Raw genomic sequence first — 25,205 nt, 5'->3', positions numbered from 1 at the left:
TTTTTTCTTAAACCATATTCAGTGGAAATTAATAGTTTTTTCTTTAATTTGAACTCATAAAATGTGAGTATGGAATCACTTTAAGTAATAATGCCTTTTTTTACTGTATGATCAATAGATCCCCTGACCGTTCCCTGAATTTCATTGCATTCATTTTGATGGTTTTGGCCCCGCCCCTCAGGAGGACAAGGACCATGAAATTCATAAATTTTCCCCCTTTACCCAAAGATGCTATACTCCAAAATTGGTTGATTTTGGTTTAAACATTCCAGAGAAGAAGCTGAAAATGTTAACAGACGACTGACAGACAAAACAGATCGCAATAGATCACCTGAGTGACTCAGGTGATCTAATAAATTGTAATCCATACCATATAAAGTTAACTTCAGTATCTTGAACACTGATGTCTCGAATACCATGGATAAGTCAAAGTGATCTGTAAGTCCCAACCACTTATTCTTTAAGTATTTTACCCTCGATATCTCAAATACTCAGATATCTTGAATTTTTTCCTCTGTCCCACTGAATTAGAGATAACGAGATTTGACTGTACATGTATATTTTACACTAAAGATAAGGTAAAGAGCATATTGAACAGGGATTCAGTCAGCTCATCTTCAGATGCTTACAGCAGAGACAACAAACAGTCAGTGCATTTCAGTATTTACTTAACAATACAAATGATTAAATTTCAGGACTACTGAACAACAACAAAGCATATAATGTTGTACATAAATAAGCATGGTGAGGCCTTAGATCTCACAGGACAACCAGGCCATTATCATCTGCTAATGCTGAATACTGTTCTGTTGTTAACAGTTTAACCAGTGATCTACGTTACTAGAGTATCAAACAATGTTCTCGACTCTTAATTTATCGAAAAAATGCACTTAATAATGCAACTCCTTTATTTCATCAGTTAAAGCACTGTACTTCAAAACTTAAAACAATGTACATAAAAATGTTACACATTGTATTACTTAAGCACTTTTAGAAAAAAAAAATTGCTAAACATCTACATCTACATTTCTAAGCTAATCCCGTATTGATGCTTGAGTATTACAAAAAAATCACCAGTCACTCTCCTATCAAGTCCACAAAATTACTGACAATTTTCATGCAGAAAAAAAAATCTTCAGTGCCAAACTGTCATTTTCTTTTTAACTTTGTATATATCAGAGATGCCAATTTTTTCTCTTTGTATACAATGCATGCTCCAAAAACTAATTAATTAACACTTTTCAAAGTTAATCTCTCAGTTTAGCTTTTTTTGTTGGAAAAAAAAACATAGGTAATCAAAGATTACGAAGCTCACCTCGACGAATGTTATCTACATGTAAGGCAAATTTCACATCATATTTTTTTTCTAGTTAGGGTACATCCCAAGATCAATATCCACGCAAGTTTGATTTAATTATAGACCTGCTCAAAAAACTTTTGACCTGTTAAGTAATCAAGAAAATTTTGGTCAGTTCCAACATCCAAACCAAGTCTGGAAGTTTTCATCCTTAGATGCACCATCTATGCAAGTTTAATCATAACAGGCCATAATATTATATAGCTACTCCAAAAAAATTACCCTGGTCACTCATCTGGAAAATGTACGTCAGATTCAGAATCCAAAGCAAGTCTGGAAGTGTCCATCCCTAGATACATCATCCATGCTAATTTGGTTAAAATATGGCTAAAATTCACTCATGTGGAAAATCTAGGTCAGATCCAGCATCCGAAGCAAGTGTGGTAGTGTCCATCCCTGGATGCATCATCCATGCAAGTTTGGTCCGGGTAGGGCTTATAGTTACTTGGGAATGGACCTGCTCCTTAAATTTAACCTGGTCATTCATCTGGAAAATCTAGGTCAGATCCAGCATCCGAAGCAAGTGTGGTAGTGTCCATCCCTAGATGCATCATCCATGCAAGTTTGGTCCAGGTAGGGCTTATAGTTACTTGGGAATGGACCTGCTCCTAAAACTTTAACCTGGTCACTCATCCGGAAAATCTAGGTCAGATCCAGCATCCGAAGTAAGTGTGGCCATGTCCATCCCTAGATGCATCATCCATGCAAGTTTGGTCAAGGTAGAGCTTATAGTTTCTTGGGAATGGACCTGCTCCTAAAACTTTAACCTGGTCACTCATCCGGAAAATCTAGGTCAGATCCAGCATCCGAAGCAAGTGTGGTAGTGTCCATCCCTAGATGCATCATCCATGCAAGTTTGGTCAAGGTAGGGCTTATAGTTACTTGGGAATGGACCTGCTCCTAAAACTTTAACCTGGTCACTCATCCGGAAAATCTAGGTCAGATCCAGCATCCAAAGTAAGTGTGGCCATGTCCATCCCTAGATGCATCATCCATGCAAGTTTGGTCCAGGTAGGGCTTATAGTTACTTGGGAATGGACCTGCTCCTAAAACTTTAACCTGGTCACTCATCCAGAAAATCTAGGTCAGATCCAGCATCCGAAGTAAGTGTGGTAGTGTCCATCCCTAGATGCATCATCCATGCAAGTTTGATCCAGGTAGGGCTTATAGTTACTTGGGAATGGACCTGCTCCTAAAACTTTAACCTGGTCACTCATCTGGAAAATCTAGGTCAGATCCAGCATCCGAAGCAAGTTTGGTAGTGTCCATCCCTAGATGCATCATCCATGCAAGTTTGGTCCAGGTAGGGCTTATAGTTACTTGGGAATGGGACTTGCTCCTAAAACTTTAACCTGGGACGCCGACGCTAACGCCGACGCCGACGCCGGGGGTATAGCATAAGCTCATCTCGACTTCGTCGAGGTGAGCTAAAAACTATTAGCATACTTGATTCAGATAGAATTTGACCAAGCCTAACCAAGCCTGGTAAACCTGGCTACGCACTTAGAATCAAGTGATCTGGCTATCGTACAGGATAAAAATTTTGTATTTCTATCGTAAAACATTACCAAGCATAGAAGAGGACTACACTTTTGAAGTCATGCTTATCACACCAGCATACCTCAATCAAAAGCTTTATGTCTTATAATAAACCAATTTCGATACTACTTTTTCCAAGGAAGCCATTTTGAAGCCGCCTGATGCACGTGCAATACCCGTTTACAATCAAATGTGTTGCCAGTCATCACCAGGTTACCTGCGAGTGCCCGATTTGTCAGAATCAAGTATACTATATGTAACATGCAGACCTGTTTTCACTATAAGCATGTTAATGTTAGAAATATTCGATGAGTCAGAAATAACTGTTTTCTTATGAACTGATAAAAATATATTAAAGCAAATCAAAATTCAGGCAATTCCATTGACACCATATACATACATGTTAGAGAGTTCACGATTTACTGTGGAAAAAAAAATCAGTAAAAAAGAATGGAATACATACATGTACCATGCTGTTTTTTTTTTATACATTTAAAAAAAATGAGGATTAAATATTTTAGCTTTGCTTTTAATTGGTATAAAAATTCTTGGGCAATGAACAACATCAATGAATGGGAGTACACACAGACTTGATTTCATCAATTTTTGCATATAAAGGTAAATGTTATCTTCAAGATTTCAGGGAAACAATACAATTTTTTTTAACTGTTAAAGCACAATAATTTGAACATTTACAATACAAAGTAAAAGATTTTTTTTTTTAAATTATGCTGATTTTCTAAACCTTTCAAAACAAGCGCTATAGTTTTGTAATAAATATATAATACTAAAACATTCTCAAGCCACCCAAAATACTGAGTCTTCTACATTATACAAATAACTGGCTATCACAAATACACTCAAACTCACACGCAAACTCTCACACAAACACACACATCACAAACTGAGGTCAGAAGCACCGAAATAGGAAGGGGCTTATATACTGCATTATGGGAAGGGGCTTCTATACTGCATGATGAGTGAAGTCTACACTTCTGTATTTTTGGGGAATTTCATGGTTCAATCAAATAAATTGCAAAAATAGTGTATTCCTTTATCACACTTAAATGCTGAGGGATGACTTCAATTTACCAGATTTTACAGTACAAAGTTATAGTTGTAACCTGATAAAGTGTTTCTTTTGACAAATGAGTCCTTTGCCTTCTGCAGAAATATATAAAGTATTATATATAAAACAGGCTTCAATAAATACACTTATCAGGTTTTAATTACAATAAAAATATATATATAAACTTCACATTTGTTACTATGACAACACATAAACACACCCAAATCATTCTGCAGTATATCTTGTTTTTCTACCACTTTGTGTTCTGAGAATTTTAGAGAAAGTTCTCCTGCAAATTCTCAATTTATCCTGAAAGGTTTAACACACCTGCACGTGTGACATGTCACATAAAAAATTCCGGTTCTGGCAGATTTTTTTAAAATGTAGGTTCAAAGGTCAGCTTAAGCTTCTGTGTCATCTGGATCATGACCTTTTAATCTTAGTCTTGCAAAGTCTTCAAAAATAAAGTCATCATCCTTGTCTGGCTCCACTCCACTACAAAAACAAAATAATTTAAAAAATCAGATATCTTAATAAAGTTATCATATCCTAGTCTACATTATATAACATAATACACAAATCAATGTGGGTATTTGTCAAATTAAAAATATCACCAAAAAAAAATATATGGGCATTTATCAATTTAAAAATTTCTGTCAAATGATGCAAAATTAAATGCAATTTTGAAATACTGTAAACAGGCATAAGAAATCCTGGCAAAAAGTTCTTCACTACTGGAACTCAAAAAAGAGCATATTCCACGATATACTGTATTTTTTCCCCAAGAAAGCCTTGCTTGCATGTATACTGCTTCCTTTAAATGGCTCTTTGTAAAATAAAGCTTACTTTGTATCCAGCTGTATAAGGTCAGTATCCACCGGCACATTATCTCCCTCCTTGGGGACCACACTGATAGGACGGGAGGGGGGAGGGGATTCTGCTGGTTTAGGATGAGTCAATGTAAACGGTAGCTCTACACACAGGTCTCTGTAAATACATCAACAGTTCTGACAATGTCTCACTTAAATTTACATATTTTATAGACTGGCAATACCATACATAAATTGTGACTTGTATTAAGATCAGAATTTGGAAATTTAATTCTTAAAAACCTCCATAAATTTATTTTGTGCAGTACACATGCTCTGAAGTGTTCAAGAGAGCAAGTATAGAGTCTGACTGTTTTGACCATGATCTATAGACCTTCACCACCATTAGATGCAGAATCTTTCCCCAAAGAACATTTTTGGAAAAAAAATTATTGCTGAATTTTTTTCACAATTCTGAGTTTTGAAAATTTGTTTAAAAGTGTGACTTCTTCCAGGCAGACAGATGGGCAGGAAAACAAAGTAGCATCCATGTGCCTCCATGTATGTGACAAACTGATTGAATCTTCTTTTATTCATAGTGCTAGCTTTTCAGAATACGATTTTTTTATTTTTATCAGCTCAAGAAGGATAACTCACCCAGATCCAAATCCAAGAATAAGCCTCACTTTCACTTTGTAGGAAACAACAATCCCTAGGTTCTCTTTTTGACTAGATTCAGTCATACTGTGGATCAAAATAAAAACAATATTGAGGGAATAAATAAAATTTTCAATAAATATAATGAGGAAAAATATTTTCAAAAGTTTCAAGTAAAACACCAAGGCATAAAACAAAAACTTGACTGGTATCTGCTAATTATCTAGTTTCTAAATCATGCCCTAGAATTTCTTGTAAAATAGCACTTAGCAATGGAAGTAAAATGGTTACAAATAGAAACAGAACTTTGTATATGACTTACATTGTGGAACTGGCCAGATTTGTATCCTCATGTTTAAGCTTGCCATCTAGAGCTAAACCCCGCTTGTCTCGATTATTGGACAACAATGGGGTCACATAGTAAACTTTGCAAAACCCTATCTGACTAGGTTGAATAGGAAAGCCTTCCCTAAAATACAAAGAAAATAAAATTACTTAAGCTTAACCAATCAGTACTTGTTCATCTTCATCTGTAAATGTATTCCACAATTTTAAATCTCATTTACTTTCTGCACCCTAACAAGTTTTAAAGAAACGTACAAAACTTGCAGGGGAGGGGTTCTAGATCATAGGAATATAGAGGTCGCTAAGCTGCATTTTAATTTATATAAATTCCCAAATCTGAAGCTTTTTTTTAGAACTGCCATAATTTTAGCTATAGACTTAGCTTTTGATCATCACATGATGTGACAGGAACATAGATATATATATAGCCAAAGTAAAACATTTTCCCCAGAAGGAATTCAACAAAATTGATTTTTTTTTTTGGAGGGGGGAGGGGGGGTATTTAGGTTACGTTCCAAAACAGTAATGATTGCAAGTGAATGTTAAGTTTAAATGTTTGAAGAGGGGGGGGGGGGGGGGGGGGGGAGTACTATATTGCCTTTGCGAACTTTGACTAGATTAAAAGACATTAATGTTTGCAAATAATTGATTATTTATTAACGCCCACACAAAACTGCCAAGGTCAGGCACACACATGGCTGCTCACGATGAGTAATTTTATTTCCCTTCTGAATGAGGTTCACACTAATCAGGTGTTCCGTGAAAAACCGTCAAAACATTATTGAACCATCTATTGGAAATTCTGGTCTTATGACATCCATCAATTTATATCTGTCTTCTCTCATTATGCTTTTGCATTTTCATATCTTTTTTTTCAATTGGTAGTTATTAAAATCAATAATATTGATTTATTCTATCAACACCAATCAAGAAATGTATATATAGCTATCCTATAAAATATATAAATGTATATATAGCTATCCTGCCAACCCTGGAACAAACTTTGTTTTCCTCAAGTTAAAATGTGATCTGCTCTGATTCGAGGCCTATATACAATGTAGAAAGTTTAAATGCAGTCCTTATTCTTTAAGTTTAATCCCTCACTTTTGAATTAAAACTACAGAATAAAAAAATAACTACATATTGATATACTCACTCGCTGTCAATTTCTGCAACGCCACATTTATACTGTGCAGTTGAAAACAAACAAATATCAGCAAATTGACGAACTGCAAAAAATCAAAGTCATGTGTACACATGTTATGTGGATCATAAAAATTCTATAAAAGTTATCTCCCTTCAAGTACCTTCTAACAATAAATGTACATAATTTTTTTTTAGCAACCTGGATATGATGAAATTTATGAACATTCATAAGAAAATAAGACATTTTATTGCATATACTTAATACTATTCATTCAGTGCAAGTTTACAAAGAAGACAATGCATGAATCTCACTTGGTACTCACCAGAAATCTTAATTTTTTTAACCGATTTATTTGTATTATTATCCACCAATACATTAACTGCTATGCTTTCTCCATGGTAGTATTTCTGAAAGCGTAAAAAATAAATTCACTGACAATATTCTTCAGAATCTTTTCTTTTGATACATAGCTGCATAAACGCATTATCAATAACAATTAACTTAGTGCACTTTGTTTTAAGCATCACTAAGGTAATGCAAATCTCTTGTCTGTAATAAACTTTTTTTCCATCCTAGAAATTGATGCTCTACAAAATAACAGGGGTAAAAAAGCAATAACTCTTCATTTAGGAACCATGAAACTTAACTAAATGATATGGATTGCCATTATAAAGACCAATTTCAGGTCAATGATAGAAGTAAAATTGCTCTTCGGTGGAAAAAAGCACTGGGTTTATAAGTCAACACTGTCATTTGTACAGCATTAGAGATCAGCTCTTTCAAATAAGCATCTTTAGAATCCTTCTAAATGAACTTCAAATTATTTCCCTTTCAGGTGAAACATTAGTGCTAATGGATGTAAAAGATATATATATGAAAGCCACTAGTAGGAAGACTGCTGTGTCTTGGCAATGAATCCCTCTCTGATTTACAATATAATGGTAATTTCAGCCTCAGAGTAATTCATGTGGAATTCTAGGATTTTTGCTATAAAATGATATATATGACACAGATTTATAAAGTAATGGAATCTCCAATCCTTGGTACATATACTATAGATCTATATAAAACTGAGTTTATATAAACTGATATCTATTTAAAGCTATCTATATGTTCTGCAAAACCTTAATCCCTTTTAAAAAGACCCCCCCCCCAAAAAAAACCCATCTAAATATAGTAATATCTAAAGAACAGGTCCTAACAGAGCTTAAAAAAGAGCTCAAGGTTGAATATATCAAATAATTAAATATTTGAATAATTGCAGATCTATAAGGACAACAGATGACTTTTTATTTCTCAAGGGGGGGGGGGGGGGGGGGTGTCAGTGTTGCATTAAAAGGACACAATTTAAAACTACCAGACCCTCAAAAAAAAAAGAAAAAAAAAGATGACATTTAAGGAAGTGCATGTTATGGAGAATGACACTTTACAAGGTCTTCAGGTGCCTTATTGATTTTTGTGATAATGATTTACAGAGTTGATGGTTGTGGTCAGTGAAATGTCATGAGTGGTTAGTCTCATCTTATTGGAAACACACTGAAACTAAATTACTTGTCCTGAAAAATGAATTCCCTACTGCTATAAGGCCAGTGGACCTTTACTACTCCATGTCACAAAATGCACTGATGCTTCATCTCCTGTCAAAGTCTCTTACATCTTTATCCATCAACTTCCATTTAATTAGGATATATTTTTTTTTCTCCAAATACTATTAGGAAGGAGCATTATTACTTATTCTCAAATATCAAAGATATATATACCTTTAAGGTATAAACAAGGCAACGACAGTACAAGAGCTTTGGTGGACAATACTATAGATTATCACCCTTTAAACCGATGATAAGATGGAAGAAGGCCGATTATATCACCGACAAAGATCAAATTACAGATCCAAACCGGGAACAACTAATCCTAGCTTTCTCCAGGTTTATTTGTAGAACAGAAATTGGTCAACATAATTATGAATTGTCCTTTCCCTGTCTATCCAATATCCCTTCACTTTCACCGACATAAAAATCTCGAGTCATTTTATAGATTAGTCAGTCGAATGAGTGTGTTCAAAGTGGAATTTTTTACATGTATTTACACTGTCTTGACAAGAGCTTAATGCTGAATTTATTGGTCTTTATAGGCTCACTTTTAACTTGAACACAAGGGAGAAGAATCTTTTATGTTTAATATATAGAAGAGCTATTTGATAAATTGAAATATGGGTGTGTGTGTGTGTAGCCTGTTCACCAAAGGATGATCGTTTCCTTACATACATTGTGATCATGTTGATAAATGAATGATTTATATTTTTAACCTGAACTTTACATTTATAAAAATTCTCCTTCCTACCATTAAGTTTCCTTGTTTAAAAAGATGTTGACAGCATACAGCAAATAATACATCCTCAAAGAGATAAATTTATGGTGACTTTACAAAATGAAATTTCAAAAAAAAAATCTTACTCTCAGTAAACACTTGTTCTACCATCAACTTCCTTATTACAAAGGAAAATATTTAAAAATATCTTAAATATTCAAAAGGGCTATTCAAGACTTATGTAATACTTGTGTATACAGTACATGTGTATAATTTTTTTTTCCAATCTGTTCATTGTTTAAAAATATGCAAGAAAAGAGGGCCAACTGAAAAATATATCTATACAGTGTATATATCCACTGCTGGAGCAACCATATTCTGCTGAATAAAATGATGCAGCTTCAACCCTTGTCTTATTACTTGCCAGTACACAGTCTTAAAATATATCTGGGTTACATTTAGAGGTACTGTTTCACTTACTCTCGCAGGCCAAGTTTTGTCGAAAACTCTAGGTATGTGCACTGTCAACCTGTTTACTTATATACATTTTATCTAGGTCATATTTCAGGCCTGTAGGAAGCAAATTCAGTTTGGAGGGGGGGGGGGGGGGGGGCACAGCCATACATTTTCAGTTGAGGGGCACTATCAAAATTTCCTGACAAGCAAAAAAAAAAAACAAAAAAAAAAAAGGTCATCAGACGTTTTTATTGAGGGGGCACAAGCATATAGTATCTATGTTTACTATAGTAATCTATGTATCGGCAAAATTATTGGGGGGCACAGCCCCCCGGTTCCTACGGCCATGCATTTAGAGGTACTAGTACTATTTCACTTTACTTACTCTGGCAGGCCAGGCTTTTGTTGAAACACTTTAGGGTGAACGTGTCAACTTATCTACTTATATACATTTTATCTAGGTCACATTTACAAGTATTGCCTTACTTCCTTGTCAAGTGAGGCCTCTAATTTGATGTTTCCTGGACTCATCATGAAATCTTTCGTGGCTTCAGCGCTGGGCTGTGGAGCCGGTTCTACTGGGGCATATGTCAGCTTTCTTATCGCCAGACGAACTGAATTCCTGTTTAATATAAAAGAGAAACAATCAACTTTTAATTAGATATTTAAGTCAAAATTTTACTTTTGATGATTTTCTCTGTTGTGACAGCAGACCTAATTATAAGAAAAAAATCAATTTAAAAGGAATTAAATGCTGTGTTTCCCTAACCATTTTTTTCTTTGAATTTTAATATGAAACTAAATGAAACACTGTTACTTGAATAATTTTATTGAACCAAGGCCATTTAAACTTAATTTTTAGATTTTCATCCCACTATGCAAAAAGAAAATACATGGGGGAAAACAGATGGAAACAGATGGAAATTCTTTTTTAAATATCTATATCACATTCTTTTTATATGAAATGCACAAAATGTTTAGTGTTATCATGAATGTGGTTAAATTTTAATAGCTTCTGCAATACTGATGCATTTTTTCTAACTTTTTTTTTGTTTACCAACCACAATTTTTTCTTTTAATCTTTATAATTCTTTTTTTATTCATCCATTTTTAAACCAATTAAGTTAAAGACCATGAGGGAGGCACTTTAAGATGCAGGGATGAGAATTTAAGAAAAAATAAAATTCATCTGGCCCAAAATCAATCCCCTTCTAATCATTCACGTCCAGTTGACTTTTTCAATTCGATATTGCCGACATCACAATGTAGACAGTGTTGACGCGATATAGTGTTTACACCCTCTAAATTGTTACTATTTCTATGTTGACATTGTCAACATCGCAACTTCGACAATGTTGACACAATATTGTAATTACATTGTCTACATTGTTTTCATTCACTATGTTGACATTGTCAACATTGCAAAGTTGACAATATTGATGCGATATTGAATTTACATCGTCTACATTGTTATTATTTCTACATTGTATGTCGACATCGACATCGCAATATAGACAATGTTGATATGAGTTTACATCGTCCAACGTTGGGATAACAACGATGTGAATGATGTAAACAAGTAAAAGGATATCACTAAGCTGCACTGATGACACTTTTACATGAAAACAAACATGCACAAAACATTTTATTTACTAGATGTAAATGCATTTTTGTTCTGTCATAAAAACTGTAATAAGGTATCAAGCAATATTTTCAATTGTATTAGTTGAATTGTCTCCCTTATTATATATTCTTAATTTTCAATAAATACAAGTTTCCTTTATTTCATAGAATTTTCTTCAATCAACTTTGCACACATTTGACTTTATATACACATATATACCGGTATATTCATCATCTTTACACAGAAACTCTACCTTTTATGTGGTTTTTCATCTACATTGTCAGCAACATACGTCTTCAACTCATAGTCTACACCACAGGGCTATAAAAGAAATCAATAAAAATGAAACCTCACATGCTATTCTCTTACAATTCATTAAAACCCTACAGGATTGCCATTTAAAGTGTTCATCCCCAGGATCTTTCTATTCCTTCATTTTAAAATCTAAAGCTGTGACATTGTACATGAAAAAGTTTTTTTTTTTAAATCTGTCAAAATTATCATCCTCATGCAAACATTAATTACAATAAGTTAAGTCAAACCACATTATATCGAATTTGATGGGACCAAGAAAAAACTTCAAGATATTCAAGTATTTGAGATATCAAGGGTTAAATACTTCAAGAATAAGTGGTTGGAACTTCCAATTCAATTTGACATATCCATGGTATTCGAGATATCAGTGTTGGAGATAACGAAGTTCAACTGTACTTCACTAAAATGTTTCATATTGATTTAAATTACTGAGTTTCATATTTTTTTTTTATCCCGGCTTGCAATTAAAAATTATGGAATTTTTAAACAAAAAGTGAATCAGGTATGAATAAAATTATTCAAGAGAAATATTTGTTTCTATTATATTTTGCAACTTGATCTGCAGCAGCAACTTGACAAATGTGCATGCAATAACATTTAGTTAATGTGCATCTCTAGGGGCATTGTATAAAGGTTCTAGCAGGCTCATAAGGATTCAATTGCAACACTGTTTTACAAGGACCAATATTTCATGAAATTAATTAGGCACTGACATATTTTCTAACAAATATACTACTCTGATTTCCCTAGACATCAAATGCCAGATAGCTCAGGGCCCGACTCAAGTTTCTGACAACCAGCTGATGAGCATGCTTCAAAGCTTGATTTATTAATCAAAACATCACCTAGTGCTAAAATTTCTACCCAGAATAAAAAGAGTCTAAGAACATAAAAATTATAATACATTTTCTAGAATAAGTTTACTTGAAAAAGTTCAATGATTTCTTGTTGATTGAAAAAAAATATAATAAATGTTCATTAAAAGCAATCCATGTAAAATGTTTTGAAATATTGTTCAAGGCAGAACCTATTTTTAGTTTCTGTCTCAAATGTCTTCATACTGAATTTATAGAATATAGAGCTAAAAAATAAATGTCAATATATCAGATGTAAGACATTTATGTGCCAATAAAATCTGTTGTCATAATCAAACAACAAATTATTTCCATGTGGATTTTAATAACATATTTGATACTGTTTTCATCACTGCAATTTCTTTTTTCAACAAATTGAAGATTTTCAACAGAGATCAATATATAAATAATCTGATGTTGATTATTCTTTTTTTCTGGATGGTATTAATTAATGCTATGTACATGATCACAAAAATCTCGCGGAAATTCAAAGTATATCTAAGACATAAAAAGCAATCCAAGAAATCCACGTTTTTCTACCTGCGAATTGAACAGAAATTGTCCACGGAATTATGACCCGTGGTAAAAAGTACATTTACAGCATGTATAACACTTTGCAAGATAAACTTATTCAATGAGCGTAACTGAATGTACATTTATTTTTATTTTCAATAAAAAAAAAATTTTTAGATGAAATTCTGTAAAATCAAGTTGTAGGTAAAAAAAAAATGAGGTCTATGTTTCAAGCAACTTTTTTGAGGAGCTGTATTCATGTATACATACGTGATAAAACCACTATAAGATGTTATATTATTGATCTTTCTCCTCTATATTACAACATCTGTTGTCACTTTGGTTATGTATTAATCTGTTAAACTGTCAACTCAACCAACACCCTTATCTAATTTTGTACTGTTTATCATGGCTTTGGTCCCTGTAGCTTTCCCAGTTTGAGAAGAAAAAAAAATGCATCAATATTTTCTTTTTCCCTTTGACATCATGCTTATTCTATATATACTACATACAGTTATATAAATATACCAAAGCTGTGCCTCGCTCCTTATACAATGTGTGAAAAACTTTCGTTTCACACCAAAGTCATGCATCTAATATGACGTACGTACGTCACACTGGTGGTGTAAGAAAATAGATTAAAATATAACTTTTAAAATATCATGAGGTAAAAAAAAAAATGTAAATAAAAATGTGTATTTGTTAAATAGTAATTTTCACTTTGCAGTATGACATAATATATCTCCCCACGCAATTTCTGTCACATAGTATTAATTACTTTCAAATTTAAAAAAAATATTACATGAGGAGTGCATACAAATTTTCATAACACGCTGCAGCGCATTTTTCAGTTTGTTGACAAACTGCATTTAGTGATTAAAGACATAATACAAAAGGAATTGCTCAATGCTCATATATTTTTAAGAAACATGTATATACATATATTAAAGCTGCACATACATTGTTTGTCACAAGTTACATTTAACTTATATAGGTTGTGAAATAACATACTATTTCACTAAAATTCCTTAACTGTGTATCACAATGCTATGTAGATACAAATTGTGTATGATAATTTACTTCAATATAATTTACTTTAACTAACAATTTGAACCCCCCCCCCTCCCCAGTCAAATCAAGATACATACTTGGAAGGGGAGTCTATAGTTTCTCAAAGTAACCTTGAGACAGAGAAGCACTTTAGATGTAATGCAGTGAGTTTCAGAAAATAAAACAGATTGATAACATATTATCACAATTTCATTACTGAACACAAATGAAAAGAGAGAGATCATGGCAATACATTAAAATCAGCTGTTCAACTCCCTGAGGAGTGAAGCTTTTTGTAAAACAACTTGCTGATTTTAATAAGGTTGTCGTGACATAGAAATTACAAAAAAGTACTACATGGTTCATTGTTAACAAGATGTGGCAAACATGGCAGATTCCCTGTGAGAATTCAAAATTTTTATAAACATGTTTTCAAAGATTTTTTTTTCTCATATCCCTTTTCTGATATCTGCATGTTTCATAGTTTATGTTTTCTTGAAAAAGCTTTTTGCCAGTCAAATGAAACAAAGAAAAAGTGTTCATATACAAACTATAGGTTGTATTTGAAAGAAAAAAGATAAAAATTTTAAATGTTTGCCGTATTGTACCAGTGACTTGTGCTAAAGCAATATTCAGATACCAACAGCACACCTCCAGGGTTCTCTACATCTGAAAACTTAACCATGGAGGAAAACAGGGTAAAGGCGAAACGCGATTAAAAACACAAATGCGTGTTTGACCCTCTAGGCTTTAGAGGTCTTCTAGCCAAAGAGATGACAGGTTCAATTTGAGATTTCTATCTTAGACACTTAGAGACCTATAACTCTCACCTTGCCAGTATCCCCTGGGGCGGGCTGTAGTGTAACAGAGGCTGGGGCGTTGGGAGGAAGCTGAAAAAAAAGATAAATAAATACTGGTCACTGAACAAAGAGAAAATAATCTTATATTTACATGTAAATATCCCCAATATTAACCTATGGCATAATTGTGTTAATAAGAGTTTTGCAGGGAAAGAATTGTCACTAGTATGGATAGCAACAACAAATATTTACACTCCACAGTTCTGTTATTTTAAACTCCTTAAAAATCACTTGCATTTCCTGTGAAACAAAAACATGACACCACAGATATAAATGCGACATCACAATCAGGAATTCCTTGAGAAAATAGATGGAAAAATTAACTTTCTTAAGTACTAAGTGGCAGACAAGAGGCCCTAGGGCCTTAATGGTCACCTGAGTATAATACAACACTGTGAAGGGTCCAAAGAAGTATTAAATAAAACAAAGTAAATTGATACATGAAGTTATGTTGCCCAATAGCAAAAGAAATAGGATAATCAGGGACAAACTAAATATTACATGTAGTCTAGTACTCATTAACAAATCTTAAAATAGATCTATTTATTTGCCTGTACCAGGCACCATAACCCCTGACCCAGGGGTCATGAATTTCATGATTTTGGAAGAGGCACTCTTGATCATCATAACTATGCACTTGGTTCATCTGCTAAATACCCAGGACGAGAGAAGATTTTCAAAGAATTAATGCATTTTCACTATATATTCAATAGAGCCCAGCCCTAACACCAGAACATGACCCAAGGGCCATTAATTTCACAATTTGGAAGAGGCACCCTTGCTCATCATAACCATGCACTAAGTTTGTCTGCTAAATATACAGGTGAAGAGAAGAAGCTTTTTAAAGAATTTATGCATTTTTCTATATGATCAATAAACCTCCACCCTAGCTCTAGAACCCATTATCCTGGGGTCATGGATTTCACAATTTTGGTAAAGGACTCATTGATATAGTTATTATCATGCCAACTGTTTGAGTGCTTGATGTCCAGGAGTAAAGAAGAAGATTTTTGGAAATTGCAATAATTTTGATGGTTTTTGACCCACCCCTCAGGCCCCAGCTGGGGGATGCTTTTGGTTGAAATTGGTCGAGTGGTTTATGAGAAAAATCTAAAAACGTTCAAAAGTTTACAGATGACAATGGATGAAAATAGATAGCAAAATCTGAGTAACTCAGGTGACCTAATATTGTAAATATATGCATATATATGCAGATTTTTTTTTATTTTATGGTGCCATAAATCACACTAACATGCAATTATTCAATTTGTTTGCATACTTCTATGTGTTTTTCATTCATTTTATGAAGTAATGGTAGTAATTCTCTGTTTTGTGATTTTCATTAGTATCAAGTTGATGTCTTTACTAGGATACAAACTACAACTTTATTGCTAGTTTTACCTCAAAGAAGAAAGGATAGGCATTGGATCCTAATTTTCTAATGAGTCGCTCCTGTAGATTTGTGAGGGGTTTAGCTTGGTCCTCCACTGGGGGGTACACCTGAAAATTTGCCAAGTAAAGGTCTTTTCTAAATGTAAGACCAAGAACGTCCAAATCTTCACGTCCATAACGAAATGCTGCCAATACATGGGCGAACACTTTCCTTCCTTGTAAGTAATCAGGATCAACCAGAACTATGCCATCTGCAAATGAAGAATACAATTAATTATTATGGCAGATTTTTTTCATATACTGTATATACTCGACTCTAAGAACAAGTATTAATCGACAATTGGTTGTACTTTTTCTCAGGTAAGTTTGGTAGAAGTAACATTTGGATACAACCATAGTCTTAAAACATAGTTAATCAAAGATTACAGAGCTCACCTGCAACAAATGTTATCTTTAAGTAAGGCAAAGTCCCACACTAAACTAAACTAATAATCCAGAAGTGTCCACCCCTAGATGCAACATTTATGCAATTTTGGTCAAGGTAGGGCTTGCAGTTACTTGTAAATGGATTTGTTCTACAAATTTTTAACCGGCCACTCATCCAGAAAACGCAGGTCAAATCTAGCATACAAAGCAAATCTGTTAGTGTGCATCCCTTAATGCAACATCCATACATGTTTGGTCCAGGAGGCCTTAAAGTTACTTGCGAATGGACCTGCTCAAAAACTTTAACCTGGTCACTCATCTGGAAAGCATAGGTCAGATCCAGCATCCAAAGTAAGTCTGGTAGCATGCACCCCAAGATCAATACATCAATACAACTTGGCTCTATGAAGAGCTTAAATTAAACTGGAATGAACCTGCTCCAAAAACTATGACCTGGTCACTCATCTGAAAAATGTAGGTCAAATCCATCATCCAAAGCAACTCTGGTAGTGTGCATCCCTAGATGCACCATCCACCAAATGGTCAAGGTAGGGCTCGAATTTACACTAGAATGTACCTGCTCCCAAAATTTAAACCTAGTCACTATGTGGAGAATGTAGGTCAAATCCAGCATCTGAAGCAAGTCTGATAATGTGCATCCCTACATGCAAATTCCATGCAAGTTTGGTCCAGATATGCTCAAAGTTACAATGGATTGAGCTTGCTCCAAAAACTTTACACTAGTCACACATCTGAAAAATGTAGGTCAAACCCACCATCCAAAGCAACTCTGGTAGTGTGCATCCCTTGATAATAATCCATGCAAATTTGGTTCAGGTAGTCCTTATTGTTTCTTGGTAACAAACCTGCTCCAAAACTTAACCTGATCACTAATCCTGAAAATGTAGGTCAAAACCATTCTCTGAAGCAAGTCTTGTAGTGTGCATTCTTACATGTATCATCCATGCTTTAGAATGAACCTGCTCCAAAAATCTTTAACCTGGTCACTCACCAGTAAAATGTAGGTCAGATCCACAATCCAAAATCAAGTCCAGTAGTATACATCCTTAGATGTATCATCCCAGCAAGTCTGGTTAATATAGATTCTAAATATGAAATGAGACCAGGAACTCAGAACCAACATTAACCTTATCATTCTTTAACTGTGAAAATAGCACCTGAAACCTGATTGGTACAGTGAAACATATTAGTACCATGCATCTCTGATCAATATAGGACTCAGAAGTATTTGAAAGAAATCTGCTCCCAAACTTTAACCTGGATGCTGACGCCGACACTGAGGGTATTAATTAAGGTCCCCCAACTTTGTTGAAGTAAGCTAAATCATAGAATTAAGTAAAAGTTCAATTTATAAAAATATTATCTGCACATGATTAGTTGGCATAGTCAGTGGAACTTTTGTATTGGTAATTACTGTTCCAAAAATACAGGGGATAGCAATGTGTGTAAAATAATTTTTGTTCTTTATTTGTTGAAAACATTTTGTATTCCATATGTCAAGGCTAAGATGGTCAGCTATTGATTTTTCTGTGACCTGACATAACCAAAAAGTCAGCAGATTCATCTAAATGTTAATTCCTAGGTTACTCTGCTCAAGTCAACCCATCTTGTGTAGACATTAGTTTATTTAAGCATGGCATAATGTGTATTATAATTAATACAGAAAAACAAACTGTAGATTATTAAATTTTTGCAACACCTTATTTATGCCAGACATTTATTTTGGGTTAATTCATAACCCACACTAACATTTCATGAATTCTTGATAATCTTACTTATAATCTTCAATAATACAAATATTATGTGAGAATGAAATTTCTGTCTGTGTTTAATATTAAATGAAAAATAAAGTTCTTGCCAATAAAAAATTTTACAGTACATATATTTTATGCTGACCAAGAAAAACTGTTTGTCTGAAACATACTTAAAGCAAAAATTATATGCTATAAGTATAAAATCACCTGATTACTTTTTTGACATCATTAGCAGCAATATTATACAGGTAACAATTTGAACATTTACAAAATGACATGAATGCACATGCCCTTAGACAACAGTACAGTAAACTTGCTACAATTTATTACAGTATCAAAGGAAATAAGTTCATGCAGGTACATGTACCATTATCAAACAAGAATTGGATAAAGAAGTACATAAATCTAATATATTAGCTGTATATATCATTTTTTTTTAAATTAAAATAAATTAAATAATTTTTTTTTTTTTTAAAAATGCACCTAAGATTTTTTTTTAAGAAAGTGCATGATATTCTAATGAGATAAAGATAAAAAGAATTTAAGAAATGTACTTTTAAAAAAGTACATAAAAAGTTTACTTTGACGAAAATTACACCTTACCAATAGGGTCTATATGAGTTAGGTGATCAATGAAATCTCGTTTTCCCAGGTATGTCGTTATCTGAAAAAGATTGAAAACATTATTGTTTTCCAATGAACTCCAAAAGGCCATAAAGCTTAATGATCAATCAGTTTTATATCGATTGCAACAAGAAATTAACACCGAGTTACAATGCTCAATTAGAATCCCTCACATGCATTATTATCAAATATTTTGGCCTTCACTCAATTTTGGATGAATTCACTTTGTGCATTTCTAATTTTTATTACAGGATTTTTTTTTTTCTTTCGAAGCAAATTTTTTGAGAATTCAAAAAAAACCTTTTCACATCACCACTTAATTTTCGTACATCAATTTTTTTCATAAACAAACTGCACTTAAAGCTACTTTTATTTAACATGGAGATATGATTCCTCAGACATTAGCATAAAACTGGTAACATAAAATTGCATTTTTAGGTATAACAAACTTAGAGCGGGGAAGTCTTGATGCATATAAAATCCAATTCTCTCACGACTTGCCCATTACGACACCTGGCTTTAGTTGATATACTACTATCATATTTTGCCTCTTTGAGTTCAACATTCAAATTTGTACTTCGTTTTATTAATTTTTGTATTTCATAATCTTATCAACTATTTAATTAAAAACATACTAAGTTGAATATCAAGACACATTTATCCACCTTAAATCCCTTATTTAATATATTCCAAGTCATTAATTCAAACACATAAGCATGCAATTTTAAATAATGAAAATATAGGTATATATGCTCTCTAGCTGTTATGAGTTACAGCTGACAGAAAACATAAAGCTATAAAAATAAAATTTGGAGCATAGTTTATGAATCAGAACCCAGTTAGAAATATCTCATTGAAAGCAATCTAACCTTGAAATTGTTAATCACGCTATAGCAATTACGAAAACCTTGACGTGATGATTTATGTATATCTTTGGTTCAGTTTTGAAATATACACACCTTTCCATTTGGGCTTGTCTTTTTAAAAACCCTGAAATGAAACAAAATGTTTTTTAGCATTTTATTAGACATGTTATAGTAAAAAAAATTAAAATAGAGCATATACATGTATTTTACATGCTGTAAGCTTAAAAATTACAACAAATAAAAGTTTGTTTCCCCTGGTAAATTTTGGTTAAGTTTCTCAAAATTTGAAGATTTTTTTTTTAAAATTCATCTTAATTAAGTTAATATGCATTGTATAAAGAAGAGACAAATTTACAATTTTTAAAACGATCATGGCTGAAACTGCTGATCTCGGAAAGTTTAGTAATTTTCACTGAAGTGCACATGCCATCAACACTCTAGAAAAATATCAGACTTGATGAGGTACCTCCTAAAAACGAAATCTTGCATTCTTGTAGAAAGATTTATGATATCATCTAAATAAGCTACAAGTAGTTCAAGAAATTTTCAAATAGAAATAACTGTAACAAATAAATGCAATTTGTTCATCAGAATAACGTACTGATTTCACCTGATTTCATTACTCTGTGGATTTCAAATTCAATTGATTTATGATTCCCATTAATAATCTCTTTTTTATGAGTGTGTGCACATAAAATTAGGTATGCAGAGCTGTTCAAGTGTTGTTTTTCCCTTAAGCATTTGTGCTTATATACAGATCTACTGTCTGAAAAGAATGTCATTGCTTCCAGCAGTTCTTCATGTTACATTATCTGAGTTCAATGGTCAATACCAGAACAATCAGCTGTACTCAGCTGAGTACGGATGATCCATACAACTTCCAAGGAATTTATGGAATAAACAACTGATTATTTCTACTTGGGAGTTTTGAGGGCTTTACAATTCTAACACTACTTCAGTGATAATAGAAACAGATGAAAAAAGTTGTATTGAAAATATTTTGTGCAAGCCTTAATTAACTGAATTTGTTTGTTCACAAGCAAACAAACTACCATCTTCTGTAGAATTTGAACTTTTATTAGCTTCAATGGCTAATACCCATCAGATAATTTTAATAGTAAAGAATTGCAGAACTGCTCTTGCCCTTTAACAAGTCTTATTTTGAGACTACTGTAAACAAACTATAAATAAACCATACAATTAGGTCAAAATCATTTTAGTGACCAATAATTCACAGGTCATTAGCTTTAACGTTCATTCCTTGATAATATTAAGAGGCCGGGAGCTGCTCTCAGTGCTGGACTTACAGTAGTTATTGGTTTTCTGTAATAAATGACCAACACTTTTACCGGAAACTGCTCATAAATTTGGGCCTGTACCAATACAAGGATTATAATGCAAGAGTAGATTCTAATCATGAAAACCTGCAATAAGTAAGGATGAATATGGCTTCTTTAGTGGCAAAAATGCTGAATAGTGTCTACAAGCATAAATCTAAGGGTATGTGGTTCAAAACCCCAGAATTAAAAGCTAAACAATTTTCTTATCTGCTTTGTTTAATAGGACTAGCTCCAAGTCAGCCTTTTTTCTTTGGTTATGGGTTGTTTGGTTTCTCTAACATGTTACATAAGATTTTTACACATTTACTCAAATGAGGAAGTTCATTGCAGTGACATATCACACTTTGATTTAAACTAACATGATTCAAAAAGGATGCTTAAGGTACCTATAGACATTCCAGAGTTTATACTGGTCAAGTACAAGGTTTTCCCTTCCTGTTGCAATCCCAAATTAAAATTCACTTTGCAGACTTGCAACAAAGACAACAAAATATGAAGTTTCAATTTCAAGCAGTCAAAGAACTCTGCGAATCAGGAACAGGATCAACAGGATTGATCCCCAATATCTCTATCACCAATTCAATTAATAACAGGACATATCAGTACCAGTGTTGGGATTTAGTCTATCTCAAAATTTTGTGTTCCGTAAATTGAAATCAGTCATGGCTGAAAATTTCCATTAAAATATTAAGTGTTACTAAAATTAGAGTCCTCCCACACAGAGGTTAACTATATACGTCATTTAGGGCCTAGACCAATGTATTAGGACTAAATGGAGGGACATCACTGCACAATTGACCACTAGGTTTCTGACCCCTAGGTTTCCGAGGTCTCCATGAGACAACGAATGTAAACAAGCCTGCATGCTATACAGCTAATATGAATTTCTCTTGCTGTATCTTGCAAGCATCTCTTCCCATCTTCCTGTAGTGAGCACTATTAAATTACAACTTTGTCTGATCACTGAAGTAATGAGCACAGATTTTAAACTTGATCAATTATAGATGACAGTCTCTCTCTGTTGACAATGCAGTCGGGAGAATCAATAGGCTATAATGAGTTTCTCCTTAAAAGCATGCAGCTTAAGAGCTCACTTGTGCTGTTTTAAAGCATGTGTCCAAAAATGAATGCAAAATATAGTCATAATTTTTTTAAAACTCTCAATTTTTTTCAAAAGAAATTTTTTTTTAAAAGATTACAAAAATTAAAGATTTGACAGTGCACACAGACTATAGATTATATATTGCAAAACCATAATAAAAAAAAAACAAAGGATACTTAAGCTGCTCTGTATTGGTATATTATCTTTTTTAATTTCTTTTCTCTTTATCTTAATTCAACTGCATAAAAAAAAGTTGATAATCCAATGTACAAAATATAAATACCAAAAATCAATTACCTGCATTTAGGTGTTGTTGCTTTGTTAACTGAAGGCATGTCCCTAAGAAGGAATTCCTTATCTGTGTTTTATTATAAGTCTCTCTTTTAATCAAAGAATTTCTTTATTTGTCACCTGTTTAATTAAAATTACCATGCAGCTAATAAAAGGCAATAATTGCTTTGATGCTTTGTCAAGCAGTAAATACAGATCTTTATCAATTTGCAGATTGATTTTTTTTTTCTGGCTGCAATTTAGGTCCAGAGAGATTTCTTCTCCTGAGTCAGTTAATAAAGGTGAAGACCATTATAATTACAGAATTCGAATAGCTAAAAACAATATTCTTCAGGCCTGTGACTGAACTCATTCCAATGACAGAGACAGAACATGATATCATCCTCTAGAAGTCAACATCAAAGTCTAACACTTTCCAACTAGGAAAAAAAATACACAGAGAGTCTTGGAACAGATTTGGTTTGTGATTCACTAAGGAAGACTCTTTTGATGACAAATGTTTATCTGTCTTTGTAGCTGAAGTCTGAAAAAGATGCTCAAACAAGTGTCTGGTCACAAGATGTAACCAACAGGCTTTCACACCTCAAAGTGACCAAAGAGTCAGTCCTACAGTCAATGAGACCACAAACCTGGTGTTAGGTTCTTATGAGATAGCCTTCTTCGATTTCCATGGTGATCAAAATTAATTAAGCAGGATTGTCAAGTAATGGATGGCAAAGTAAATGAGGAACTGATCCGATTGACGTATGATACCTGCCATTCTCACCTGCTGTCAACAGTGACTATATCTGGACTCCAAAATCTCTTTTGACCTTGTAAAATATCCAGTTTTGCACATGAATTCTATTTATCATATAAAGAGTAAGGGGCATAAGGTTACCATGGTAATTACAATTTAACCCTTTAATAAAATTTATAAAGAGTCCTCTCTATGATGTGTGATATTTCTCTCTGTTGCCATAGTGAGGTCCTCAATAGAAAACTCTGGATGTTTGAATGGTACAATATACAATATATTTGGAATTCATAAGAACTTTAACAGATTCAAAGAAATGGGAGACTAAGTATCAAAAGCAGGAATAAAAATGTAAATTTTGAAGAGATAAAATATATGGCACATAGACTAATGGGTGACAATGCTTCAAAATAAAATGGCCATAATACATGAATTCTAGTTTTGGGTTACACGTACCAGATAGTTGACGTCATTTGATTTCATTCTTTTTATGGGGATTGGTCAGATCCCTAATTGAGACATACCTATGTCCTTCTATTCATTTTCCAAACAAGAGTTTTTGTTCCTTACAAGATAACTTTTACATTGCTACATGAATTTAATTTGGTTTCTAACATTACAGCTTTAGATTACTTTAAATTGGTTCCTTAAATTACAGTTTTAGTTCATTTTGGTTCCTTGTTTATTAAAATCTTTAAGTTGGTTGCTTACAACTTTAGGTTTACTTGGTTGCTTGCAACTTTAGATCACTTTGGTTGCTTACAAGATCACTTTGGTTGCTTACAATAAGAGCACTGATCTGCTTCCTGACCTTACAATTCTAGCTAACTTTGGTTCCTTACATCTCTAGGTCACTTTGGTTGCTTACAAGATCACTTTGGTTGCTTACAAGATCACTTCGGATCCCTACAACTCTTGTAGAATATTTTGGTTCTCTACTACTCTTATACAGATCACTAAAAGGTTCTCTACAACTCTTATATAGATCACTTTGCTTCTCTACAACTCTTAAAGATCACTTTGGTTCTCTACAACTCTTATATAGATCACTTTGCTTCTCTACAACTCTTATAGATCAATCTGGTGCTCTACAACTCTTATATAGATCAGTTTAGTTCTCTACAACTCTTATATGTCACTTTGTTTCTCTATAACTCTTATAGATTGTTCCCTTATTAAACAATTTGTTCTCAGATGAAATATGTGTCAAGAAATGCATTAAAACCTATCAGATTCTATCCATCATGAGGTGAACTGCAGGTTTGGATCCATGCCTGAAAATAATGCATCCCCTGCTGCAATTTTTCTGTATTTTCATTAACATTTGTTTCTGAAGGAGGTTATTCTATAAGATATTTATATAAATACACCAGGTTGCCCCAAGCTTAGACAGAAGCTGCAACACATTTAACATGCCTACAGTGTTTGGTTTATATTGTAATATGAAAGAATTGATAAATCAAATCTGTGTTTAATAAACTCTGCTTAAAAAACAAAAATTTGATTTCTCACCAAGATACAAACACACAGAAAAAGAGTGTAGTTCTAATCTTGATATAATGTTGCTTGCAAATACTTTTATGTAACTTTGTAATTTTTTCACCATATTTTTTTTTCTTCAGTTAATCCAGTTTGTGATTAAAAAATATAGTAGCTTGTTTGTCATATACTCATATAACAGGTTAATGATGTTTATGACTTTCTAGAGGTGTGATATATTGTCAACCCTCGCTATGGTGAAAAAAATATGA

General features: G+C 33.2%; 1 protein-coding gene across 3 annotated transcripts in view; it reads right to left on the bottom strand.

Annotated features, from left to right (window-relative positions):
- Window positions 1–651: 651 nt before the first annotated feature.
- LOC133202720 (beta-arrestin-1-like) overlaps window positions 652–25,205 on the bottom strand; it is a 37,978-nt gene continuing 13,424 nt past the window's right edge. For all 3 annotated transcript variants that reach the window (XM_061338593.1, XM_061338590.1, XM_061338592.1), the window contains exons 2-13: window positions 20,079–20,109; window positions 19,099–19,159; window positions 16,304–16,545; window positions 14,873–14,932; window positions 11,564–11,631; window positions 10,173–10,308; window positions 7,246–7,330; window positions 6,933–7,005; window positions 5,754–5,900; window positions 5,432–5,518; window positions 4,812–4,952; window positions 652–4,460 (exon numbers count right to left, since the gene is read on the bottom strand). In XM_061338593.1, the coding sequence (XP_061194577.1) occupies window positions 4,367–4,460; window positions 4,812–4,952; window positions 5,432–5,518; window positions 5,754–5,900; window positions 6,933–7,005; window positions 7,246–7,330; window positions 10,173–10,308; window positions 11,564–11,631; window positions 14,873–14,932; window positions 16,304–16,545; window positions 19,099–19,159; window positions 20,079–20,109 (1,225 nt within the window). In that variant the 3' untranslated portion in view covers window positions 652–4,366. The remainder of the gene's footprint in view (window positions 4,461–4,811; window positions 4,953–5,431; window positions 5,519–5,753; window positions 5,901–6,932; window positions 7,006–7,245; window positions 7,331–10,172; window positions 10,309–11,563; window positions 11,632–14,872; window positions 14,933–16,303; window positions 16,546–19,098; window positions 19,160–20,078; window positions 20,110–25,205) is intronic.

Source organism: Saccostrea echinata, unplaced genomic scaffold (genome assembly GCF_033153115.1).
Source record: "Saccostrea echinata isolate AGI-Se365-2 ecotype Australia unplaced genomic scaffold, CSIRO_AGI_Sech_v1 ptg000047l, whole genome shotgun sequence".
In the NCBI taxonomy this organism is placed as follows: domain Eukaryota; kingdom Metazoa; phylum Mollusca; class Bivalvia; order Ostreida; family Ostreidae; genus Saccostrea; species Saccostrea echinata.
This window is presented reverse-complemented; position numbering and strand designations above follow the sequence as displayed.